This window comes from Panthera leo, chromosome B3 (genome assembly GCF_018350215.1).
Source record: "Panthera leo isolate Ple1 chromosome B3, P.leo_Ple1_pat1.1, whole genome shotgun sequence".
Lineage (NCBI taxonomy): Eukaryota > Metazoa > Chordata > Mammalia > Carnivora > Felidae > Panthera > Panthera leo.
Genome location: NC_056684.1, coordinates 61,633,249 through 61,660,721, shown reverse-complemented (window position 1 = coordinate 61,660,721; position 27,473 = coordinate 61,633,249). Strand labels below are relative to the sequence as shown.

At 39.3% G+C, this 27,473-nt stretch overlaps 2 protein-coding genes across 2 annotated transcripts in view; one reads left to right on the top strand and one right to left on the bottom strand.

Moving 5' to 3' along the window:
* The window catches only part of EXD1 (exonuclease 3'-5' domain containing 1), a 38,070-nt gene extending 37,942 nt beyond the window's left edge, over positions 1-128 (bottom strand). Inside the window, exon 1 of the mRNA XM_042942369.1 lies at positions 91-128. The gene's annotated coding sequence lies outside the window, so the exon portion shown is untranslated. The remainder of the gene's footprint in view (positions 1-90) is intronic.
* CHP1 (calcineurin like EF-hand protein 1) overlaps positions 1-27,473 on the top strand; it is a 46,605-nt gene that overhangs the window by 548 nt on the left and 18,584 nt on the right. The window contains exons 2-4 of the mRNA XM_042942373.1: positions 8,841-8,913; positions 22,548-22,628; positions 26,797-26,924. Coding sequence (XP_042798307.1) covers positions 8,841-8,913; positions 22,548-22,628; positions 26,797-26,924 — 282 coding nt within the window. The remainder of the gene's footprint in view (positions 1-8,840; positions 8,914-22,547; positions 22,629-26,796; positions 26,925-27,473) is intronic.

Sequence of the window (27,473 nt, the reverse complement as noted above, 5' to 3'; positions counted from 1 at the left end):
AGAGCACAGGCACCACTCTTTTCTCTTCTTCCTGCTCATGAAAGCGCCCCCCGCCCCCAACTCCTTTGCTTTATCCTACGTTGCACCAACCTCGAATTCAGGAGCCCTGGATGGATCCTGTAGAAAACATACACCGTTCCTGTGACGGTTCTGGGCAAGCACTTAAAACCACTGTCGACTATGAGAAATCACAAATAAATTCTTTCCACAACTGTAAAAATAAGTTTAGAAAGCAAGATCATATAGCAAGGCTTTGGAAGACGTGACCTAGTGACAGGAGACCTTTAAAGAATCAGGGATTTGAGAGTGTGAGACTTCTTTCATTCTGGACCTGTGGAGAAAAAAGCACGGATACTGTGACCATCAGTTTTTGCTTACACTGAGGACGTTTGTTGTTCTAATTTCAGATATATTGATTTCTACTACGCTGGTGTACTTTATGCAGTCGCTATGGAAATTGGATGTGCTCCAAAATCTCAGTGTAAATTTGTACTAGGAACTGATTTTTTATAGTCCAGTCTCTTCCTCATTAACCAGAACATAGGGTCAACAGGGATTTGGGGATTCAGAAGCTCTGTGTAACACCATCACACTTTTTTTTTTTTTTAATGTTTATTTATTTATTTTGAGAGAGAGAAAAAAGAGAGAATCCCAAGCAGGCTCCTCATTGCCAGTGCAGAGCCTGACCTGGGGCTTGAACCCATGAACCATGACATCATGACCTGAGCCGAAATTAAGAGTTGGACCCTTAACTGACTGAGCCACCCAGGTGCCCCACACATTTTTGTATAGCTCTTGATAATGCATAGAATATTTTCTCCATAATCCTTTATGACTCTTGTATTTTACATGAGTTATGTGTCTGAGCTCAGTCTCTTCATGATAACCTGTCTTTGATAATGAGGTGACCAGTAAGTAACTCAGTGGCCCATAAGCAGGTAATGTTGAAGGATTCTTGGGGGAACTACAGAATTACTCAAGCAATGGTAGCCTGAGAGAAATTGAATGCTCTCCTATGTTTTCTGACAAATTTAACTGTCGAGAATCTTCAAGTTGGAAGGGATGTTATCTAGCTGTTGTCAGATTGGTTTACTGCTTTCAGCATCCTCAATCATATGGCCAATAGTCTCTCCATAAAGACCTCTAAGGATGATGAGCACACTACCTACTGATTTTGGGTGAATGACAGAAAGTAGTTAGCTGGTTATAATGTGTAATACTTGTTTGGCCACTTGACCTTATGGTCATTTTATGACTCAATCAGACTCCCAAGAGTAGAAATACAGGCAATTTGGAGTCAGCAAACATTTTATTAAATTTTGTGGCCTTGAGCTCCGGCCACACTTAGAAATACTGGAACTACTTTAGGTCTAAGGTGACACCAGAATTAAAGCATTCATACTTAAAATAGAAAGTCACATAATGAGGAAATGTAAGCCATAGTGTGGATGAGAAAAAGCTATTTTTGCCTCAAGATGAAGGGAGCACTAATCCCATTTGGGTTTATTTACATTTGACCAAATGGAAAGGTCCTGAACTGCTATAGAACTGTTAAATTATTTTGCTGTGTGGCTTGTGGAGAAACAGAATTACATATTCCTGTAAGAGCTGTTTTCCTAGTTGCCAAAAAGTGAATCAAGCCTGACAGAGATTCTCAACCACAACCAGTGCAAATGTACCTTGAACCAGAAAGCCTAATGAAACAACAGGTTACTGACTTTTTGCATTATCTGTATTTGTACTATGCCAGGTACTCAAAGCAAATACCGACAAAAGATGCCTTTAAGAGTTATGATTAGCATTATGACATAATGTAGCTGAAATTATGTGCCACCCACCTCCAGCAGTCAGAGAAAAGTCTGTGGGCTGGTCTTGGGGAGGACAGGAATTGGGCCCTGATGAATGCATGAACGGATTAGATTTAGGTAAATTAACCTAGGGCATTTTGGGTGGCTTCCAAGAGCATTGTCCCTCAGCCTGCTACAGTCATTCCTCTGCCCTGGGAGTTGAGCCATCAGTTTATCTGGTTAGTATCCAACAGCAGAGTTGATTTTTAAAGCAGTAATTTTAGCATGATGCAAAAGGTTTAGATGACTAAAAACAGATACCTGAGGGTGAAGTGGAGAAGTGGAATTTGTCCAATTTTTGTCTGCTTCTTGTTCCATTAAGAGTTTGAGGAACTAGGGGCGCCTGGGTGGCGCAGTCGGTTAAGCGTCCGACTTCAGCCAGGTCACGATCTCGCGGTCTGTGAGTTCGAGCCCCGCGTCAGGCTCTGGGCTGATGGCTCGGAGCCTGGAGCCTGTTTCCGATTCTGTGTCTCCCTCTCTCTCTGCCCCTCCCCCGTTCATGCTCTGTCTCTCTCTGTCCCAAAAATAAATAAAAAACGTTGAAAAAAAAATTAAAAAAAAAAAAAGAGTTTGAGGAACTATCAGAAACACTTTCAAGTTAAGGACAAGTAGTAAGGCATTTCACTACTTCCTTTGCCAGTAAGAAAATGTAGCATAACTGAGGAAAACTGACTTTATATTCAATATGAAAGGTTTGCATTGGAATTAATGATTATATTTAAACATATTTTCCAGAAGTCTAAATTGATTAGAATTCAAGTGTAACTGGTTTAGCCGGTATTTGAAATTTAATCTCTTAAATGTCTGGCCAACTAATTCTAGGTAAGAATTACCTGTTAGCTTCAGTTTTGTCATCTTCAAATGAGAGTAATAGTACCTACTTTATAGGATTCCTCTGAGGACTAAATGAAATAAATTATGTAAACTACTTAGAATAGTGCCTGATAATTGGATTACCAGGTGAGTGTCAGCTATTATTTTGAATTGTAGATAAGAATCATCTTATTGGGAAAATATTTGCATATGCTAGTATAAAACTATGTCTAGAGCTATGTAAGTGGGGAGGTGATAGCATTGTATACATTTCCTATTTTCAGGGGACATCGGTCTAGGAATCGAGTACAGATGTTATTTTCTCAACTCTATAGAAATAAAACTTTTAAAGGAATAGAAATCTTGACGTTTCTAACAGTTTAAAAAACACCGTGTAAAACATTTATGGGGCCCATAGGTGGCTCAGTCTGTTGAGCATGTGACTTCGGCTGAGGTCATGATCTCGAGGTTTGAGTTCGAGCCCTGCCTAGAGCTGTCTACTGTCAGTGTGGAGCCCACTTGGGATCCTCTGCCCTCCCCTCTCTGCCCCTCCCTGCCCCTCCCACACTCATACTCTCTCTCTCTCTCTCTCAAAAATAAATATTAAAAAACAACGACAATAACATCTTTAGGGGCACCTGGCCGGGGGGGGGGGGGGTGCTCAGTAGGTTCAGCGACCAGCTCTTGATTTCGGCTCAGGTCATGATCTCATGGTTCTCGAATTCAAGCTCCACATCTGGCTGACAGCTCAGAACCTGACAGCTCAGAGCCTACCTGGGATTCCCTCTCTCTCCCTCTTTCTCTGTGCCTTCCCCATTCACTCTGTCTCTCAAAATAAATCAACAACAACAAAGTACTGACTTAAAAAAAAAAAAAAAAAAAAACTTTAAACCATTTTGTGTTGGGGGTACCTGGCTGGCCCAGTCTATAGACCATCTGGCTCTTGATCTTGGGGTCATGAGTTTGAGCCCCACGTTGGGTATAGAGATCACTTAAATAAATAAAGCTTTATAAAATAAATAAAAATTAAAGAAGAATAAAGCATTTTGTGTTGTCATAAAACATTTGCTATATATTTTTTTGTTCTGTTACCTTCTTTCACAGTTGCGCATTTTCATAAATTAAAACTCAGTTGAATAAAACTTGTCATGGGGGAAAGTCACAAGGGTTTTGGGAGTTTCTGTAATCTGCACACTTAGTTCTTTTAACTGTAGCAATAAACTGGCTGTGGATTGCTTAAAACCATCTTTTAAAAATAGCCACTTATCTGTGAGAAACAATTCAAACCAATGGAGTAGTAATGAATGCACATTAATTAATTTTGGGGAGAGAGAGAGAGAGAGAGCAAGTGCATGCGCTCAAGCAAGGGAGAGGGTCAGAGGGAGAGAAAGAGGATCTTAAGCAGATTCCATGCTCAGTGTGGAGCCAGATGTGGGGCTCAACAGCTGAAATCAAGAGTTGGACACTTAACCGATTGAGCCACCCAGGCACCCCACAGTCATTTTAGTCTCTAGTTCCAGTATGTGTCATGTGGTATGGGGAAGGTGTGGAGGCTGGTGAGGTTTTCTTTGTTTGAAAAGGTGTACTGGTAGGTTTTTCTGTATGGACAAAGAGCACAGCATGACAAAGGCAATTGCTTGAGAATAATTTCCTGGGCTAGAATCTAAGTGAAAATTCAACTTCATGCCGTTGCCATCTAAGGATGCAAGACCTCTTCATGGCCCTCACCTGCCAAGCCTTGTCGCCTGAAGGTGCTATCTTCTGGTTCCTATTGAAATTGAAATGCACATATAACTAACACTTTTAGCTGGTTTGAGGTTCAGTAATTTGTAAAGCTCTGTATTTGCCCCAACCAACTTAAACAGTAGTGTAATGAACATCCATATACCTTCCACCTCAATTCAACAGTAACATTATATAAATAAATAAATAAGTATAAATAAATGTATATGTATGTACATATATATGTATTTATGGGGTTTTTTTTTTGTCGTTTTTGTTTTTTTGTTTGTTTGGGGTTTTTTTGGTGAACCATTTGAAAGGCAGATATTACTCCTCACTGCTAAATATTTCTGCATGCATCTCCTGAGGTTAGGGATTTTTTTTCCTATGTACCCTCAGTACTATATCATACCTAAGAAAAATTGACAACAATTTTATCATATTATCTACCATTTAGTCCATATTCAAATTTCCCCAATTATAAGGTAGAGGTTTTTGTTTTGTTTTTTTTAATGGCTTTTAAGTCTCTTTTAATCTTTAGGTTCCCTTAGATTCCCTTAGAGAGTAGGCCACCTCTTGAAGTCCTCTGGTCAGGGGAAATGGAAAGTGTTGGAGTGTGGAGTGTTCAGAAGGAATGGTTGGAGTTTAGACTTAAACTTCTCAATCTTTCATCTGGAGTTACCTTTAGTTGCACTAGAATGCTTTACCTAGGTTATCAGTCTGTTCTTCTGCATTACAATTTAGGATAAAGGCAAGGGAAAAATACTTTTCTTATTCCCTTTTCATTTTATTCTTCCCTCTGTCTCCTGCCTAGTGCTTGGCCTGTCTCTGAAATGCCTTCCTCCTTTAAGCATGAGGCAGCGATGATAGACAGGTTTGTAGTCAGGAAGATTGGCAGGGTCTTTCAAGTAATTTTTCAACAACATAAAATAATTAATGCCCATTAGTAGAGAAAAATACAGCTTCATTCAAGACATGACCATGTACACAGCCTTTTCTGAGAGATCAACTCCAGAGACTTCCTTTAGGTTACCAAGAATTGGTGCAGGTTTGGGGCACCTGTCCTATTAGCCTAGTGCCGTCTGTTGAAAATAGTTTCCTGGAAACTTGTCGTGCCTTCGTTTGTGGCAGTTCCAATTCCTTTCTGCTTCTTGAAGTTGCTCTGAGCTCTACACCTTGGAGATTGCTTTATATTCTGTGTCATGGTGGATTTAGCACCTAAATTAAAGCTTGCTATCTCCCCCCCCCCCCCCCACCTCCTCTCTCTTCCCCTCCTCCTCCTCCTCTTCCTTGTTCTTCTCCTTCTTCTTCTTGTTAATAAGCATTACTTCTGAAGTTTAGGAGACAGATTGTGATCTGACCATACTGAGTTATGTTAGAAGTTGATATTTGGCTGTTCATTTCTCCACTGATTTCTATACAGATACATTTCTCCTGGAAGGTAACAGTTTTATGGTAGATGAAAATTCATGAAATGTTCCATATTTTTAAGGAAACCAGCCATAAGCTGATCTTTTTTTCTGAAATATGGGATGTAATACCATACCAAAACTTACTAAGGGAATTTTCAATATTACACCTTTTTTTTTTTTTTTTTTTTTTTTTTTTAGTGTTTGTATTTGAGAGAAAGAGAGAGAAACAGAATGTGAGCAGAAGAGGGCCAGAGAGAGAGAGGAAGACACAGAATCTGAAGCAGACTTCAGGCTCTGAGCTGTCAGCACAGAGCTCTACTTGGGGCTCAAACCCATGAACTATGAGATCATGACCTGGGCCGAAGTCAGATGCTTAAACCGACGTAGCAACCCATGTGCCCTCAAAATCCTACTTTAAAAGGTTTCAATGCTGAGTTCTTTGAGATGATCTATGTTGGAAAGATGTCTGATAGCTCATTTGTTAGGTGAAGGAGTTAGACTAGATGACAACATTACTGCCAGTTTTAAAATTGTGTTAATAGCTATACATACTTACATATACATACATGGAATTTCAAGAAGGATTTACAAAAAAATGGTAATAGTGTTTGCTTCTGGCAAGGAAGACTGGGGCACTTGGTTGTGAGAACGGAGACTTTTCATTGTGTACACTTTTATACTATTTCCATTTTTATGATAATGTGTGCGGATTATTTTCTCAAATTAAAAAAAGGGGTACTTGGCTGGCTCAGTCTGAATAGCACGTGACTCTTGATCTTGGGGTTGTGAGTTTGAGACACACGTTGGGTATAGAGATTACTCAAAAATAAAATCTTAAAAAAAAAAACTAGTACAAAAAGAAATACAATTGAATATTTTCCTTGTTTAAGGAAAGTAGTCTGAAATATATAGTACTCTAAGTACTAAAAACTGATCCAGTGGACTAGATATTCTGCAGTTCTTAAAAAGGACTCTAAAGCAATATAGAAAAATTATGAGTTAATAAATGAAAAGTTATTAAACTAGTAAAGTGTACAAGTGGCTGATATTAGATGGTATATAAAGAAATGAAAACAGTGGTGTTGGGATTGTGAACAAGTTTTGTTCTTTAAAAAATCTTTGAGGAAAGTTAGTCATTCTTCATCTGACTTGTTTTTGTTAAACTTAAAGGGAACTTCAGTTCCAGAGCAACCTCTGAGGCCCGCGGCCAGAGCCCGGGTAAACAGGTCAGGTTCCTGAAGAAAATGGCTATGGCTGCCAGAGTCAGGAGAGAGGTAGAGATGAATTAGTGCAGCAGCAATACTGTACTTTCAGGTTCACGACGTGAGGATGATGATGATAGTGCTTAACCTGGAGTGCTTACCCTGTGCCAGACACTTTGCCAAACACTTTCCTCTCCAGGATGAGGTTAGTTCTCCTGACAGCCCCTTTTGCTCGCCCCTCACTGGTGGACAGTGGTGCCACGAACGGAATCAGGGTGTCAGCCTGACCCCCACCAGAAAGCACCGGCTGGCAGGAGGTCCACAGCCGCTTCCTCAGTGCTTGGACCTCTGCTGGCTCTGCGCTGGCTGGGATTGATTCTCTTTTTCTGCTCTCTAGAGAGCTATTACCCGAGAGCCCAGTTTGGGTGAAACCTGATGCTGAAGAATTCAAGCTGCCCCTAGTGTGTCCTCTCATCCTAGCTCTAGGCCACTCATTTCCTGCTTCTCCCGCTGTGCCCCGGTTTGCTTTGTCCCATTGTTCCTAAAACTGCAAGCAGATTTTGTTGAGCTGGGGGGAGGAGGACTACTATCAGAACTCCTCCAGTCACCCCTTTAAACCCCTGAAAGCACAACCTAGGACAAAGTCCACACTTGCCACACCCTTTTTGGCTCTTTTCTTTTCTCCTTTGATAACTCTTACCTATTTTTCCCCTGCTACCTCCCATCAACCAGGAAACAAAACTATTTCCCAGAAATTCCTGTTGGCATTTTCAAATTCTTACTGTGTACCTGCAGTTATTACCTCATTTTAATTGCCAGCTCGTGCTTGAGGTAAAAAATGACGAGCACAATAGCTTCCTTGTAGATGTCATATGATGATAAGCTGAACTTTTTACAGATTGCCTAATTTGCTTTCTCAGAGCCCATTCCTTTACTGGAAACTCAGTGGAGCTCTTGCAATCACAGAAAAGAGGCTGACCTGACCCTGTGGTCTTTTACCTAAATGTCAGTCCTGAGGGAAAAGAAAGCTGCTAATGCTTTGTGCAGGAGCAAACCAGATTTTAAAAATAGAATCTGCCCCAGGGTGCTCAGCTGGCTCAGTCTGTGGAGCATGCACCTCTTGATCATGGGATTGTGAGTTCAAGCCCCACACTGGGTGTAAAGATTATTTAAAAATAAAATCGTTAATAAACTAAAACAAAAAAAATAGAAACAGAATCTGCCCCAGTCTTTAATTCAGTACAAATTACCGACCTGGCATTGCCAGCCCGAAACATCATACTGATTAATAGGTATGTGTTTTTAATCAAACCACGTGTTTTCATAGTCTCTGAGTCAGGTGAAAAGGTGAAAGTTTCACAATTTCTTTTTTGTTGTTGTTCTTTTTGTTTTATCTTAGAGAGAATCCCAAGTAGGCTCGGGGCTGTCAGCGCAGAGCCCAATACAAGGCTTGATCCCACAACCATGAGATCATGACTTGAGCAGAAATCAACTGAGCTACCCAGGCACCCCACAGTTTCCTTTTAAACTAAATTTGGCTTTGTTTTGTTAAATCTTAACCACCTGACATTTAATATATAGTCCTAATGAAGACTAGACTTCATTCCTGAGAGTCTATTTTGCTCTTGATTTATGTACTTTCTAACTCCATTCTTTTGTTAGCTTTTAAAATTCCTGTTTTGACACTAGAAATGAGTTACAGTTGAGACATATCCCCATTTACTCTCTTTGAAGTATATGGTGCACTAGAACCAGAACGGCAGTTGGTTTCTGAAGGTCCACACTCGAGTTGAGTTTGAGTGGAGGGTGACTTCTCCAACTAAGACTAATTTTGTCTTCTTTAGTTTCCCACAGTCAGATCACCCGCCTCTACAGCCGATTCACCAGCCTGGACAAAGGAGAGAATGGGACTCTCAGGTAGGCAGTTCCGTCTGTATTTCCTCTTTATTTTTGGGCAGCGTCTGAACAGGGCAGAGGTAATAGGCATCCAGAGTGCAGATAGGAGGGACAAGTTCTTCACTGTCTTTGGGCACCATCGATTCACAAGGGAGTTAAATAAGCAGAACAGAGGCTTTACATTTATCACTAGGTGCTTGTTGCTTTATTCTTAACTTCTGTTGGTTTGGGCAGCCAGCCTTCATGCTGCTCCTAGGAACCACCTAGGTGGTCTAGATTGTTTTGTCCTCTCTTCTCATTTCCCAATCCAACCCTATAACCCTAGGATACATCAGTTTATTTATATTAATGTTAGATAAGATGTTCAATGTTTCAGTCCAGAGCAGTGGTTCTCCGGGCTCCTGGGTGGCTCAGTTGGTTAGATGTCTGACTTCAGCTCAGGTCATGATCTCACAGTTCATGAGTTCAAGCCCCACATCGGGCTCTGTGCTGACAGCTCAGAGCCTGGAGCCTGCTTCAGATTCTGTGTCCTGCTCTCTCTGCCCCTCCCCCACTCGCTCTTGCTTTGTCTCTCTCTCTCTCTCTCTCTCTCTCTCTCTCTCTCTCTCTCAAATGGATAAACATTTAAAAAAATACTTTTTAGAGCAGTGGTTCTCAGCTGAGGGTCTTTTGCCCCTGGGTGATAAAATGTCTGGAGACATTTTTGATTGTCATGACTAGGGCTTGCTGTTGATGTCTGGTGTATAGAGGCCAGAAATGCTGTTAAATGTCCTGCAACAGACATGATAGGCCCTCCCATGACAAAGAATTATTCTTCCTAAATATAAAACATGCCCAAGTTGAGAAACTCCTGTCTAGAGTTAAGTATATGATTTCAGAGTAATGTGGTGTTGTACCACTTCATATTTGTAATCATTTTATCATAGTCCAATGAAATATCTTGGTACCATTAGCCCCCAACCTAACTCTCAATAGCAAGCATAGCTTTGACTAACCAAAAGCTAGTAGCTTTTCTAGTGGCTGACAGTAAGCAAGAAGTAGTTTGAGACTTCTTTGGAAGACTTCTAGCACAATTGTGGGATTTAGTATAAAGGGGGAGGAAATATAGTTGTTAAGCCTTTGTACATAATCCTTGGGCAGAATAGCTAGAAAATTGTGATAAATCCATAGAGCTGTGTTTGTGTAGGGCAAAATCACTAGAAGCTGGGATTGACTCAAATCATGCTTTTTAGTCATTAAAGTCAGCAACTATGGAATATCTACCATGTGCAAAGACCACACTGGGTGCTTTGTCTTCTTTTTTTTTTTTTTTATTGAGGCAAATACACATAATATAAAATCTACCATTTTAACGTGCACAATTCAGTGGCCTTAACTGGATTCATAATGTTGTATAACCATTACTACTATCTAGTTCCAGAACATTTTCATCACCTCAGATGGAAACCTTACACCCATTAAGCACTCACTTTTTTTTTTTTAATATTTTTTAATGCTTGTTTATTTTTGAAAGAGAGAGAGACAAGGGCAAGCTGGGGAGAGGCAGTGAGAGAGAGAGACACAGAGCCTGAAGCAGGCTCCAGGCTCTGAGCTGTCAGCACAGAGCCCGATGCAGAGCTTGAACCCATGAACCACGAGATCATGGCCTGAGCCAAAGTCAGATGCTTAACTGAGTGAGCCACCTAGGCACCCCTAATCTGTCACTTTCTATTCCAGGGACAACCACTAATCTATTGTTTTCTCTGTAGACATTTCATATAAATGGAATCATACAATATGTGGCTTTCTGTGACTGGCTTCTTTCATTTAACATGGTGTTTTCAAGGTTAAATAATACAGCATGTATTGATATTTCATTTCTTTTTATGGCTGAGTAATATTCCATTATATGCATATGTTACATTTTGTTTATCCGTTGATACGTTGATGGACATTTAGGTTTTTCACACATTTTGACTGTTATGAATAGTGCTACTGTGAACATTTTGTGTGAATATATATTTTAATTCTCATAGGGTCTCAATATTACCTAGGAGTAATATTGAAGGTCATATGCTAATTTTGTGCTTAATTTATTGAAGAACACCAAATTGTTTTCCACAGAGGCTGCACTGTTTTACATTCCTACCTGAAATGTATTGAGTGTTCAAACTTCTCCACATCCTCACCAACACTTACTATCTGTCTTTTAATTCTAGCGATCTTCGTGGGTATGAATGATTTATCGTTGTGGTTTTGATTTGCATTTCCCTGCTGGCTATTGATAAGGAGCATCTTTTCATGGTTGACCTTTTTTGTTTTTTAATTAATTAATTAATTAGTTAAGTTAAATTCAGGTTAGTTAACAATGTATTGGTTTCAGAAACAGAAGCCAGTGGTTCATCACTCACATATAACACCTAGTGCTCATCCCATCAAATGCTCTCCTTAATGCCCATCACCCATTTACCCACCCCCCCAACCCTGTTTGCATGTCTTCTTTGGAGAAATGCCTTTTCAAGTCCTTTGCCAATTTTTTAATTGGTTTGTCTTTTGTTGTTGATTTCCAAGAGTTCTTCCTGTATTGCAGACACTAGACCCTTATCAAATATATGATTTACAAATATTTTCTCCTATTCTGTGGCTTGTCTTTTCATTGTCTTTGTAGTATTCTTTGAAGCACAAAAGTTTTAAATTTTGATGAAGTCTAACTTATCTAATTTCTTTTTTGGTCCATGTACTTTTGGTATCCTATCTAAGAAACCATTGCCAAATTCAAGGTCATCAACATTTACCTCTGTGTTTTTTTCTAGAAGTTGTATAGTTTTGCTCTTCTGTTTAGGTCTTTGATTCATTTTGAATTATCGTGTATGTGTGTGTGTGTGTGTGTGTGTGTGTGTGTGGTGTGAAGTAAAAGTCAAACTTTAGTTTTTTGCTTGTGGATGTCTACTTATCCTAGCACCATTGGTTGAAGAGACTATGTACATTTGTACTTGAAAAAATACATCAGGGGCTGCCTGGGTGGTTCAGGCAGGTGCGCATCCAACTCCTGGTTTTGGCTTGGGTCATGGTCTCCTAATCCATGGTTTTGAGCCCCACATCAGGCTCTCTGCGCTGGTAGCTCGGAGCCTACTTGGGATATTCTCTCTCTCTCTCTCTCTGTCTCCCTCTCTCTCTGTCTCAAAAGTAAATAAATAAGCAAACAAACTTTAAATATATACACATACTTAAAAAAAGGAAATCAGACTAAAATCCTTTTTTTCTTTCAGTTCTAATACTTGAATAATTTGCTTGAGTTTAGGTTTACATCTTCCTCATAAATTCAGATTTAGAACCACTACGTAAAGTTCTAGAATTCACATGCATTTTGAGTCCTTTTCTTCTTTGTGGAAACTGAGTGATCTGTAAATGTTGATGTGTGTTTTGATCACTTTCATTATTTGCAAGAAAACAATGGAAAGACTTTCATAAAAAGAGTTGTTTCTTCTTAGGGTGAAAATTTTGCAGGTGTCAACTAGTGTTACCTACTCATTAAAATCTTGGTAAGATTTGGGGCGCCTGGGTGGCTCAGTCGGTTAAGCGTCCGACTTCGGCTCAGATCATGATCTCGCAGTTCGTGAGTTCACGCCCCGCGTCAGGCTCTGTGCTGACGGCTCAGAGCCTGGAGCCTGTTTCAGATTCTGTGTCTCCCTCTCTCTCTGACCCTCCCCCATTCATGCTCTGTCTCTCTCTGTCTCAAAAATAAATAAAGGTTAAAAAAATTTTTTTTAAATCTTGGTAAGATTTGCTCAATTGCTAAAACACCATTTCATACTCTATGGAAAGCCAGTGAACTAATTTACTCATCTGATAGGTATTTATTGACTGTCTGTGATGTGCTGGGTACTGTTCTCAGTGCTGGTTTTATACATTCTCGGTTGGGGAAGAGGTGGTAGAAAGTGATGCGATATTTTTTTATTTCCTAGTTACCTAGATCTAACTGATTTTTTGTACTCAGTTTTACAAAGCTCTAGGTCTTAAATTTGTGCTTTGATCTCCATGTGGTGTGAATCAAAATATGGGATTATCCCAAGCCTGGAGCATAAGAGGAAATTACCCTATTGTACTACCTAGTAAACCAATAGCATATTATATGTAAATCATGTTTTGGACCCACCTACTATCAGGGCATTGCTCTGGCTATGCTTCCTGACACTACCATCTCTGTCTCTGGCCATCCCTTAGATTGTCTACCCTCTTCCCCAGCCCATCTTCTCTTCTACTCCCTCTAGCCTTAGAGAATACCTGCTAGACTCTAAAATCTTCTGTAGTATAGCATAATTTAGTTCTTTCTAGCCTTTACTGCCAAACCCAGCTCAAGTCCTGTCTTGACTTTTTCAGGGTACTCAGCCAAATGCAAGTGACTAATCTTTTGTTCCCTAGAATAGGATCTACTTTCTTAAGAAGGCTTTTGGCAGAAATATTTTCCTTTCTACATTTTCTTTACTTTCCTCTTCCATGATGCTCCATGTCTGAGACCTGAAGCCAAATTCAGCAGAGTCAGAAGCTATACCATGTATCATCCACAGCATTTGTATTCTTTTGTAGTGTCAGTCCCAGTGGGAACATAAAGCAGAAACTTTGGAAGGCTTTGATTAGGAATTGAGCTTCTGCCGAGTGCTTTCAGAGATTTGCCCCAAAGTATGTTTTATAGAATACCAGTTCCTTGGTCTGCCAGTAGGTGTTGCATAAAAAGAAGAAACATAATTATCGACTAAACTGTGCAAAGCTTGGGGCGCCTGAGTGGCTCAGTTGGTTAAGCGTCCGACTTGGGCTCAGGTCACGATCTTATGGTTCATGTGTTCGAGCCCCACATCGGGCTCTGTGCTGACAGCTCAGGGCCTGGAGCCTGCTTCAGATTCTGTGTCTCCCTTTCTCTCTACCCCTCCCCCTTTCCTGCTCTGTCTGTCTCTCTCTTTTTCTCTCTCTCAAAAATAAATAAGCATTAAAAAAATAAATACGGGGTGCTTGGGTGGCTCAGTTGGTTGAGTGTCTGACTTCAACTCAGGTCATGATCTCACAGTTCATAAATTTGAGTTCTGTGTGGGGCTCTGTGCTGATAGCTCAGAGCCTGGAGCTTGCTTTGGGTTCTGTGTCTTCCTCTTTCTCTGCCCCTGCCCTACTCACACTCTGACTCTCTCTCAGGAAATGAATAAATGTTTAAAAAAAATTTTTTTTTAAATAAATGAACTGTGCAAAGCTTGGTAAACAAGGTTTAACAGGCTTCTTTTTTATGGGTTTTCCTAGCATCTTTAATATGCTTAAGTGAATTGGGCCTCTTCAAAAAGGGAGTATTATAAACAGTATTTACCAAATTGATTTTTGGAATTTTCCTATAGACTTTTTTACATGGATCACCTTTCAGATGGATATTTCATAGAATATAAAAATATACCGTAACCTCACAAATCTCATTTTCTTCAGAGGCCGTTATTTTGGGTCAAATGTTTCTACCACTGCTGTTAAAATTGACCTTCCTGAAATGGCATCTGTCCTGTAAGGGGTCTTGAAGTGGTCCTTTGTAGGTCAGGTCAAGATGAGAGCCTGATCAGCACCTGAATACAAAGATGATTTCTTTTGTTTAAATATCTTCTGTACTGATCTAATCTATGGTGTTAGAAGTCAGGATAATGATTATCCTTTGTGGAGGGGAGCAGGTAGAGACCAAAGGAGCATGAAGGAGGTGTTTGGGTACAGATCATAAACCATTTCATGATTTGGGTGCTGGTTATAATCTTTACTTGGTAAGAGTCATCATGCCAAATACTTGTGATTTGTGCTCTTTTCTGTAGGTATGTTATACTTTGGTAAAAGTTTGCTTGAAAAATAGCCTCTGTTTTGAGCAATTTTAATATTGACTCTTTGTCACATAATACTTTTTCTGGGGGCGCCTGGGTGGCTCAGTCAGTTAAGCATCCAACTTCGGCTCAGGTCATGATCTCACAGTCTGTGAGTTCGAGCCCCACATCAGGCCCTGTGCTGACAGCTCAGAGCCTGGAGCCTGCTTCAGATTCTGTGTCTCCCTCGCTGCCCCTCCCCTGCTCATGCTCTGTCTCTCTCTGTCTCAAAAATAAATAAAAACATTTAAAAAAATACTTTTTCTGAAATAATCCCATGATGAAAAATATTCCTCGATGTTAAATCATGCAGTTTAGGTTGACTACAGGGGATAGTACAAACCAGCTAAACTCTGCAAGAAAGTTTTTACTGGGAATTGCTTGTTGGCTGTGTTGTTACATATCACTTAAAAAAAAAAGACTGCCTATTGGGAATGCACACTGGTGCAGCCACTCTGGAAGACAGTATGGAGGTTCCTCAAAAGATTAAAAATAGAACTACCCTATGACCCAGCAATGGCACTACTAGGTATTTATCCCAAGGGATACAGGTACGCTGTTTCTTTTTTTTTTTTTTAATTTTTTTTTTTTTCAATGTTTTTTATTTATTTTTGGGACAGAGAGAGACAGAGCATGAACGGGGGAGGGGCAGAGAGAGAGAGGGAGACACAGAATCGGAAACAGGCTCCAGGCTCCGAGCCATCAGCCCAGAGCCTGACGCGGGGCTCGAACTCATGGACCGCAAGATCGTGACCTGGCTGAAGTCGGACGCTTAACCGACTGCGCCACCCAGGCGCCCCCAGGTACGCTGTTTCGAAGGGGCACATGTGTTACAGAACCAGGCTGGAACACTGGTGGAAAAACCAAGCGGCAGCATTTGGAGATCTTGGTGGATCAGAGATTTACTTAACACCGGGGGGCTCAGAGGAGATTGTTTCTCCAAAGATCTGAGTGCCAAATGCAAGTGGGGAGGGTAATTTATAGTTGTCAGCTTCCATATCTGTGGGGGTTTTCGCGCGTGCAGCAAACAAAGGAAGAAGAACCCAGAGGAGAGGTTTCTAAGCTAGAGACCAGAGTTTGTTTTAGCCCCATTGGCCATCTTTGGTGTACTTTATTCACTTCTCCAACATATGCACCCCAATGTTTGTAGCAGCACTATCAACAATAGCCAAAGTATGGAAAGAGCCCAAATGTCCATTAATAGATGAATAGATAAAGAAGATGTGGGGGGCGCCTGGGTGGCTCAGTCGGTAAAGTGGCCGACTTCGGCTCGGGTCATGATCTCGTGGTCCGTGAGTTCGAGCCCCGCGTCGGGCTCTGTGCTGACAGCTCAGAGCCTGGAGCCTGTTTCAGATGCTGTGACTCCCTCTCTCTGACCCTCCCCCGTTCATGTTCTGTCTCTGTCTCAAAAATAAATAAATGTTAAAAAAAAAATTTTTTTTTAAATAATAAAATAAAAAAAAAGGAAGATGTGGTATATATATATACAATGGAGTGTTACTCGGCAATCAAAAAAATGAAATCTTGCCATTCACAACTAAGTGGATAGAACTAGAGAGTATTATGCTAAGTGAAATTAGAGAAGGACAAATATCATATGACTTCACTCATATGAGGACTTTAAGATACAAAACAGATGAACATAAGGGAAGCAAAAATAATATAAAAGCAGGGAGGGGGCAAAAACATAATAGACTCTTAAATATGGAGAACAAACAGAGGGTTACAGGAGGGGTTGTGGGAGGGAGGATGGGCTAAATGAGTAAGGGGCATTAAGGAATCTACTCCTGAAATCGTTGTTGTACTATATGCTAACTAACTTGGATGTAATTTAAAAAAATTAATTAAAACAAAATGAAAAAAAATAATATAGCAATTAAAAGACAGCAATTTGTCAGAGTGGATTACAAAAAAAAAAAAAAAAAGACTACCTGTAAATTTTAGGAGATTGTGTCCTGAATGGTAGCCATTTATCTGCTTAAACACTGAGTGCTTTTTAAGGTTTATTTTCTTGTTTGACTTTATTCAGAGGACAGATGATTTCAGTGTCCCAGACAAGCACTTCCTTGTACACACTGGTATTAGTTATTTCACAATAGGTTTCACAGATGAGAACTGTGATGCTAGTCTAATTCTCACTCTTTTAGCAGATAATTTTTCTTTCTGAAACCTTTAAATATCTCCTTTTGATGTTCTGAAACTTCACAAAGATGTACCTTTTTGTGGGTTATTTTTCATTATTCACTGCTCAGTATTAGGTGAACCTTCTCAATCTAAAAATACATCCATTAGCTGGGAAGTTTTCTTCTTTCATTTCTTTTATTATTTCCTCCCCTCTCTTTTCCTTTTTGATATTTATGGCTTATCTGTTGGCTGCTTACTGGGCCACAAAGACTCAACTTTCACTCATATTTCCTGGCTGTTTGACTTTTTCCTTTGCTTTCTGAAAGAAATCCTTGAATTTATTTTTCAGTCATTTTGATGAACTTTTTTTTATTAGTCCACAGCCTATTTTTAATTTCTAAAGACCTCTCTTTTCTCTGACCTCTGTTCTATCATAGTAACTTTTTTTTGCTTTATAGATGCAAAAGCTTATCAAATGTCTATGGCGTTACTTATTAGAATCTTTTAGAACTTTCATGTGTTCCCTGAATTATTGTTACCTGTATTCATCTTGATCCTACTCTTTTGTGCAATTAATTTTCCCAAAATATTGGGTGAACTTTGGTTGTCCATTCATATTTATGAAAAAGCCTGCATGGATTACTATAGAAAATTGGCATGGGTTTGTTTGTGGTTGTTTTCACCACAGGTCTTTCCTGGATGGAAGGGCTGACTTCAAGTCCTCTATTCTCTGAGCAGGGCCAGTTGGTAGACCTCACTTTAGGGTGTACAGTCAAGGAGCAAGGGTACAGATCCCCCCCTCCCTTTTTCAAATAAAAAGACTGAGGAACACCTCAGAGGCCAACTTCTCATATTTGAATTCAGCCCTGCCCAGGTAGCTCTTTCCATTTCTTTCCATAACAGATCTCCATTGCTGTCCTGGGAACAAATGGTTTTATATTGTTAAGATGGGCGTCGGTAGCATTGGGCAGCTGGCCTATTCTTTAAAAATTCCTGTAATTACCCTGAATGTGGCTTCCCTTACCTGGCAGTCCTGAGTGTGGTGCCTTGCTGAGATTCTGCAGGGCAGAATGGCTCTCAGTGTGCTGCAGCCTTTTCGTGGGCCCTCCTCTGACTACTTGTCACTACATTTGCACTTATTTTCTACTTCCAGAATTTGTCACAGTCGCTTGGTTACTAGCACACGCCTCCCACCCTGATTGTTTATGTCACGGATATATTCTGATAACGTGTGTGTTTCTGCTGACATTTCAGGGGGTTTTAGAGAATGAGAGAAGGTAAATGTGTGTGTGCCCAACATATTCAACCAGAGGTCACACGTAGCCTTGCAGATGAGCCAGTCTGGCCCTGGAATGCTGCAGCAACTAACAAAGTTTAGATTTGGCACTTATTGACACTTTACATGAAAATAATTCTATTATGGAGAGCCTGGGTGGCACAGTTCTTTGAGTGCCCAGCTCTTGGGCTTGGCTCAGGTCATGATATCACGCTTTGTGAGTTTGAGACTGACACTGGGCTCTGCACTGATGGTGCAGAGCCTGCTTGGGATTCTGTCTCTCCCTCTCTCTACCCTTCCCCAGTTTTGCACACACACTGTCTCTCAAAATGAGTAAATAAACTTAAAAAATAAAGTAAAACATTAAAAAAAGAAAATCACTCTATTATCAAGACAACAACAAAATTATATTATCAATTTAATTTAAAATATTAATTAAATGGGGGTGCCTGGCTGGCTCAATTGGAAGAGCATGCGACTCTTGATCTTGGGGTTTTAAGTATAGAGATTACTAAAAAAATAAACTAAAATATTAATTACATGCTTTAAATAATGGAAATTATTTCTGTGTTAAATGTAAATAATAACTTATTTCTATTATATCACTTGAATATGGAATGCTTTTAAATTTCTTAATATGTTCCCACAAGTGTGTCCTATTAACAGATTTTAATGTCCTCATTATGTATAAGTCATCTAAGCATCGACCCAGGATCCTGAAATACAAACAGTTTACTGTAAGGCTAATTCTCCAAGTAAGAGAAGGAACCTGCACAGTGAAGATCAGTGTAGAGGGCTGGCACTTCTGGTTACTAAAAGTCTCTCAAACATCACTGTGCCGGTGAAGGTCTGGAAAACTACTCTTCACTGGGAATTTCTTGGCCACAAAGAATGCTGTTATATGGTTCTGTTCTCAGACTTGCCTACTTCTAGTAATAATATCTTTTCTTGAGGTGCCTGGGTGGCTCAGTCGGTTGAGAGTCTGACTTCAGCTCAGGTCATGATTTCATGGTTCATGAGTTCAAGGCTCACATCAGGCTCATTGCTGTCAACACAGAGCCCACTCTACATCCTCTGTGCCCCCTTCTCTCTCTGTCCCTCTCCTGCTCACTCTCTTTCAAAAATAAATAAACATTAAAAAAATATTATATCTGGGGTACCTGGGTGGCTTAGTTGGTTAAGTGTCCAACTTGGATTCAGGTCATGATTTTGTGGTCCCGTGGGTTCAAGCCCTGTGTCAGGATCTGTGCTCAGGATCCAGCTCAGAGCCTGGAGCCTGCTTCAGATTCTGTGTCTCCTTTTCTCTCTGCCCCTCTCCTGCTTACACTCTGTTTCTCTCTCTCTCTCTTTCTCTCTCAAAAATAAATAAACATTAAAAAAAATTTAAATATATATATATATATATATATATGTATCTTCTCTTAAAATATCTTTGAGGAATATTTTCCTAGGTATGAGATAGACTATAATATTGGCATGCTTTTTTAACGTACACACAAATTTTGTACAAAATCTTACACGTAGGATGTGTACTGCTTAGAGGATATATTTTTCTCTATTAAGTTTGTGTTAGTGGACAAATTTAAGAAGTTGTTTTAGAGAAATTGCCTTGATCTCCATTCTACTATAGAACAACTAATAAAAATAAACTGTATATTTGTTTAACAGCTTACAAACGATTATTTTCTATTCTTTCATTTTCATTTTGATACTATCAATAGTATTCCTCTTGGTCTTAATGGAACTGCATTGTATATACAATCTAAATTCCAGGAGTAGAATTTTTTTAAAAAGTGTCAAAGGACAGGGTTAGGTCTTACTGACATTGGAAGTCCAAGTCTAGATCCCCTTTGAGACTGAAGTTCAGGCTTGGTTGTGTACTCTCCACCTGATACTAGACCTGGTATTTAAACTGTGCCTTTTTTCAGCTAAAATTACTTCAGCTTGTTAGACATTAAACTGAGGTATGTGGCTATGAAATTCAAATGAGCCTTAATCTTCATTTAGAAGGAAGTAGTTATTGTTTCTTAACCTGTGTCAAAGAAGAAGAACCACTTGGTGATAATGTGGACTTTGTATTACAGAATAAATTATGTAATAAGAGCTTAGTACATTTGTTGAATTAAATAATCAAGACCTCCGTAGTTTCCTTTATCTTTTATCATCTTAAGCAACCCAGTTATCTTAAGAATCGCTTCTTCTGGTTCATTCATTGATATAAAAATTATTACCCTAAGGAATCAAGGAAAATTAGAATCCAGGGGTGCCTAGGTGACCTAGTTGGTTAACCGTCCCACCCTTGATCTTGACACAAGTCATGATCTCATGCTACGAGGATTGAGGCCCACTTTCAGGCTCTGTGCTGACAGCATGGTGCCTGCTTCAGATTCTCTCTCTCCTTCTCTATCTGTCCTCCACTGGGGCCTGTGCTTGCTCTCTGTCTCTATCTCTCTCAAAATAAATAAACTTTAAAAAAAGGGGGGAGGGGGAGATTAGAATCCAGAGTTATTGTTCCAGAGCTTTGTGCTCAGTCCCCAGGTCAGTTTCTACCTGTGTCACCACCAGTTGTGCTGGAGATGAGCTTCTTGAATTAATTCAGCACCATCTAAATGTTAAACCATTCTAAGAGGAACAAGAGCATTGAAGGCTCCTGGATAAAATAGGGACATTTCATTAGCACTTAGTACAAAGCAGGTAGAGGAATAAGGTCTCTCTCTTCTGTTAGTAAACATCTTGAAGGCAAGAATCAGGTTTATTCAAGTTTATATTATTCTTTTTCTTTACTTTTTATCTGGAAATTGTTTTCTTTCTTTTCTTTCTTTCTTTCTTTCTTTCTTTCTTTCTTTCTTTCTTTTTAATGTTTATTTTTGAGAGAGACAGAAACAGAATGCGAGTGGGTTAGGGGCAGAGAGAGAGGGAGACACAGAATCTGAAGCCGGCTCCAAGCTCTGAGCTGTCAGCACAGAGCCTGACACAGGGCTCCAACTCACGAACTGCAAGATCATTACCTGAGGTAAAGTCAGACGCTTAACTGGCTGAGCCACCCAGCACCCCATTATCTGGAAATAATTTTAAACTTACAGGAAAGTTCCAAGAATGATGCAAAGAACTTTCACATACCTGATACTCTGATTTAGCAGTTAACATTTTGCCACATACTTCAGTGTGTATTTCCTATTGCAAGGACATTCTCATGTCAAAGTCAAGAAATTTAGCATTTTGATATAGTACTATTATGTAATTCCATGTTCTGTATGGCCTGTATTCCATTTTTACCTATTGGTTTAGTAATATCCTTCATAGTAATGTTTTTCCTAGTTAAGGATCATGCATTGAGTTCAGTTCTACATTTCTTTAGTCCCCTATAATCTGGAACAATCCTCTGCCTTTCCCTGCCCTTCATGACATTCATATTTTTGAGGAATACAGCACAGATATGTTCTAGACAGCTTTATGTTCTTGGCACAGGATATCAGCTAAGAAGTTTTTAGAAAATACTTATTGAACATTTTTGGGGAGAGCACCTTTCTTTCAGAAAGTTTAATATGGGAAAGAAGTGTGTGTTTTTTAAGAAAAAGAGCATGTGCTTTGACATAGGGACTTAGATTTAAATCCTGGTTCTGCCACTTACTACTTCAGTAGCACAGGGCAAGTTACTTTATCTCACTGACTCTCAATTTCCTCAGCTCTAAAAGGGTACAGGTAAAACGCCTTGAAGAAACGAGATAATGTGTATAAACAGAGTGACACATGATGTGTATATAGTGAATGGCAGCTAATAATACTCACTTCAGTGTAACTTCCAAGCTGTGAGAAGATGATTGCCCTTGCCAGGTTCGAAACTTAAATACTTCTCTAGCTCTGAGTCGGTAGGAGAAATGGAAGAAGAGCCAGAATCGGAGCAAGGAAGTATGAAAATCAGTTAGTTGTCACATTTTATTCTTTCCTTAGACACTGCCTAAGAATTCCTTGCCTTTCACAGGTGCTGTAGATCTCACCGAGAGTACAGAATTTTTGCTACCTCCCACAGACTCTGTGTTGTTTAATACTTTGCGTTGCTGTTCACTCTCCATACCTAATAACCAAGTACAAAATGGTAATGTTCAAAGAATGATTTACAGGGACAGCTCAGTATTTGTTCGTCAGTTGGTTTATTGACGTAACTTGTGTGCTGAATTCACTGGAATGTGGCATAGTCAAATCTGGCCTCTTCCACTCCTGAGTTGGTGTGAGAAACACTTGGCAGCTACTAAAGTGCAATTCTTTGCAGTTATTTGGTATAATTTGCCACAGAAGTAAATTCCATGAGGTAATGATCTTGCTAGGTTGCACTCTGGCATGACTAAAGGAGTTCCTGCTAAGGGCCAATAATCTCTAACTCAAGGTGATTCTCTTGGCAGCCGGGAAGATTTCCAACGGATTCCAGAACTTGCCATCAACCCACTGGGGGACCGGATCATCAATGCCTTCTTTCCGGAGGGGTGAGTCCCTGCAGTTGTTGGGCTTCCTTTCTGAGGCTAATCTGAAATAATGATATTGGTTGGGTCATCTCAGATCCGTGATCCTCTTGATTATACTGGGCATCCTTAACTTAGTCATATCTAGAAGATCTCTTCTCTTCTATTCTCCTTTGCATTTTTAAATTTCAAATAGGTATATAAGCCTGTTTTCAAACTTCTGTCTTTAATCTATGTTTATCTTTAATGTAAAACTAAAATTTTTTAAACTGGTATTTGGAAATAATTTCAAACTTATAGAAATTTGTAAAAATTGAAAATAATACAAAGAACTCCCAGACTTATCTGTTGTTACATTGTTAACATTTTGCCTCATTTGCATGTGTTCTCTCAGTTCAAGCCAATGAAAATATAATCAAATCGCATATGTAATTAGAAATTTTCTAGTACCCACATAAAAAAAGTAAAAAATAAACAAGTTAAATTAACTTCATTAATATATACTTTATTTAACCAATATATTTAAAATATTATCATACAATATATAATCAATATTTTTAAATTAATACATTATATTTTTTTAATATTAAGTCTTTGAAATCTTATGTGTAATTTACACCTACAGCACCTATCAGCTGCTGGAATATTAGTATAAAATATTATGTATTTTATTCTTTTTTCCAGCTTTTTTGAAATATAATTGTCATATAAACATTGAATAAGTTTAAGATATACAGCACAGTGATTTTATATATGTATATATTCAAAAATGATTATCACAATAAGGTTAGTTCATCTATTTATCACCTCACATAGGGACTGTTTTTGTGTAATGAGAACTTTTATAATCTATTCTCTTAGCAACTTTGAAGTATACAATATAATACTGTTACCTATTCTCACCATGCTATGCGTTACATCCCCAGAACTTATTCATCTTATAACTGGAAGTTTGTACCCTTTGATCGTCTTCACCTGTTTCTCCCATTGCCTATTTTATCTTAATAGATCAATCATATGCCAATTTTTATATCCTTTATAGCACTCCCCCCCCACCCCCACTCCAATACACGATCCAGTCTGGGTCTGTTGTCATGTCTCTTTGGCCTCCTTTAATGTGGAACATTTTCACAGCCTTTATTTTTCTTTTACAACATTGGCTAAGGATGCGGTCCTCTCCACCATACACAGTTTGTCAAATAGATTTAGGTTGGTCTAACGGCTTTTGATATGCTTCACTACCTAATACACTGCCATCAAAGTACTGGGTAAATATTTATCCATCTGATTAGGTACTTTTTTCTGAATAAAGCTTATTATGTATTGTTTTAAGTAATCTCTTTAACAATTTCTTCCTGGTTCCTTGTAACTTATCTGTATGACCCAAAAGGACTTTAACAAGTTCAGCGGTTGCCAGTTTCTTAATAATGAGACTAAGTGTCAGTGAGGATACTATCAGATAAAATACCTGGAGAGGAAATTTTAGAACTCTGAATTGGGAGCAAAGGAATTTGCAAGTTGTGAAGTTGGGCATTTAGTACATTTGAGTGACAGAGGGGAAAGACTAGCAGCTAGTTTATTTGAAGACATGAATCTAATCAAACTGAGACCTGCTCTCTTCAGATTCATGTTGACCATGAAGAATCTCCTGCCTGTCTTCATTTTCTCCTTTTTCTCTCCCTGAGAAACTACCCTGTTTGTTTCAGGTGTGGTGTTTGTGCTGAATTCTTGCATTTTTTTCCACTTCCTCTTCAGTCCATACCGAACATTGACCCTGTCCAGAGATAACTTTCACAACTGTGCTTTGTATCCAAACATTTTGGAATGAAAAGTAAGCCTAGTAGAATCATTTTGCCAACAATTTTTTTCAGAGTTCCATGGTGACCATTGATTATTTGAAGAAGCGGTTCTTGGGAAGCTGTTTTATAAGGCCCAACCACCTTTGTTGTGACTACAGTATTGGCCGCCATCCTATGCAACATTCTGCTAGAGACAGTAGGCAGGTGCACATGAGGAAGTTGAGGCCCACACTGAGCTACACCACTAAGCTCTTAACAAGCTGCTCTTCTGCTTCTTGCTCTTAATAAGATACAGAGATTTGGTTTCTGGGTTTTTTGTTTCTTCTCTATTCTTATGCAAGTGGAATTTTTTTTTAATGAGATTTGAAAATGGAGCATTAGTATTTAGTTTCCTTTAACCTTTGAGTCATATGTCAATAATATATGTACTCATTAACCTGTTTGTTCTGGCATATAACTCAAATCTTATTCCATATTACTTGATTACTCAGATCTTATGTTTTTTTATGAGATACTGCTCCATTAGCAATATATAGCTAACTTGAAAAACTAATGGTCATTCTTTTGAGTACATTGAGCTCATGAGCTAGCTTTTGAACTCCATCCTTAGAAAGTCTGATCAGCGTGTTTCTGCCTGGCACTTGAGAGACTTGACGTATGACAACTATTCAATGGGGCAAGAAAAGAGTGGGATTTACTTTTAGGTAGCCACAGGAACCAGACAACCTATTCTTTCCATGACTACCTTAGATAAATAACCATATCACATTGGATATTTTCCTTTAATTAAAGAATATTGGGGGCAATGGGATGCCTCAGTTGGTTATGTGTCCCACTGTTGATTTCAGCTCAGGTCATGATCCCAGGGTCATGGGATCCAGCCCTGCATCAGGCTCCCTGCTGAGCATGGAGCCTGGTTAAGATTCTCTCTTCCTTTGCCTCTGCCCCTCCCTTGCTTGTGTGTGCACACTCTCTCTTTCTAAAATATAAATAAATAAATAACATTGTTCGTTCAAGTTTTAGAATTCTTTCTTCTTTTTATAAGCTTATTTTAAATGTTCATTCTTTTTTTTTTTTTTAATTTTTTAACGTTTATTTATTTTTGAGACAGAGAGAGACAGAGCATGAACGGGGGAGGGTCAGAGAGAGAGGGAGACACAGAATCTGAAACAGGCTCCAGGCTCTGAGCAGTCAGCACAGAGCCCGACGCGGGGCTCGAACTCACGGACCGCGAGATCGTGACCTGAGCCGAAGTCGGACGCTTAACCGACTGAGCCACCCAGGCAGCCCAATGTTCATTCATTTTTGAGAGAGAGCACGCATGCTGGAGGGGCATGGGGGGACAGAGGATCTGAAGCCGGCTCCACGCTGACAGCAGACAGCCCAGTGCAGGACTTTAACTCAAGAACTGCGATATTATGACCTGAGCCAAAGTCGGACGCTCAACCATAATTTAGACTCAGGCACCCCTACAGTTATTTCTCATAGGGTTACTGATTTGCCTGTGGCATGATTAATTTTCTCTAATTGTAAGTACCAGAAAAGCTTTATATATGAGTATTCCAAACATAATCATGAGAAATGGGGGAAAAAATCTATCCAGTTATGAGGGAGTAATAAAATCATGACAAGTAACACAATTATTTTGCAGACATTTAAAATGTTTCAAAGTGTTTATGTTGATCGGAGACATGCTTAAAAGTTTAAAAAAGGATAGAAAATTGTGTATGCATACAGTATGTACACAACTATCCAGAATGCATAGAAAAATAAATGGAAGAAAATACATTAATGATTATAATTGATTGATAGAGCTAGGAGTGGTATTTTTCCTTCTATTTTCCCCCCAAATTTCCAAAAATGTATTTATTGCTTTTATAACAAAATATTTATTTTAGAAGTTGCTTTTCCATAATATGCCTTAACCTTAAAATATGTGGTATAGGTGTATGTGATTTCAGGGGAAACACGAGAGGTGGCTGGGGAGTCATTGGGTTGACATGGCTAATTTACTGCTCAATGTAAACCCACTACAGCAGTGAGTTCAAGTCCTGGCTTGCCTGATAGTGTAGCCTTGGTGCTACTCAAAATCCTCCTTGGGAAAAGAGATACAAGAAACATCAGTAGGTGACTCTGACCCTGCTAAATTCGGTTACGTCTCTGAGTCTGGTTAATCATTTATAATGTGGGAAAAATAATACCTATCTCACAAGGTTGGGTTGATGCTTACTAAAGGTATTTTATGAATCCTAAAGAATCGCGCATATGGGGAAAGACCTCGTTAAATGGACTTTAAGGCCACTCTAGCTAAAACTGTTGCCAGCATATTGAATTCCTAGGAAAGAATTAACCTCGATTGACATGGTATTCTGTTTGTTCCATTTCCCAATCAGAGAGGACCAGGTAAACTTCCGTGGATTCATGAGAACTTTGGCTCATTTTCGACCCATTGAGGATAATGAAAAGAGCAAAGATGTGAATGGACCAGAACCACTCAATAGCCGAAGCAACAAACTGCACTGTAAGGAGATAAAGTTTTCTGCCTTAAAATATTTGCTTTCATTTCTTACAAATCATGTATTTACTCATTCATTCATCGAAGAAGCATTTACAAGAGTATAGTGATGAAGAGCTCAGACCCTGAAATTAAACTGACTGGGTTTGAATCTCAGCTCTACCCCTTTTTGGCCATGTGATTTTGGGCAAATGACTTAAAAACTTTGGGCTTTGGTTTCCTCTTCTGTAAAATGGGATGTTACGGGATTTCACATAGGGATGTCGTAATGATAAAATGAATTGTAATATGTCAGGTACTTCAAATAGTGCCCGGCAGTAAGAGTTAGCTGCTGATATTATCCTTAAAATTCATAGAATGCTTACCATGTGCCAGACAGTGTGTAAGTGCTAGAGCAACAACAGTGAATAAAACCCAGCCCCACCTGTAAGGAAAAATGGCAGTCCTCAGCCTATCTTAGAATTTGGTTGCTACTGGGGTAGGAGTAGGGGTAGACAGCTGTCTTAGTGCAAGATTTAACTTTTATCCCCATGCCTCTTGCCTCCTTTCCTTGGA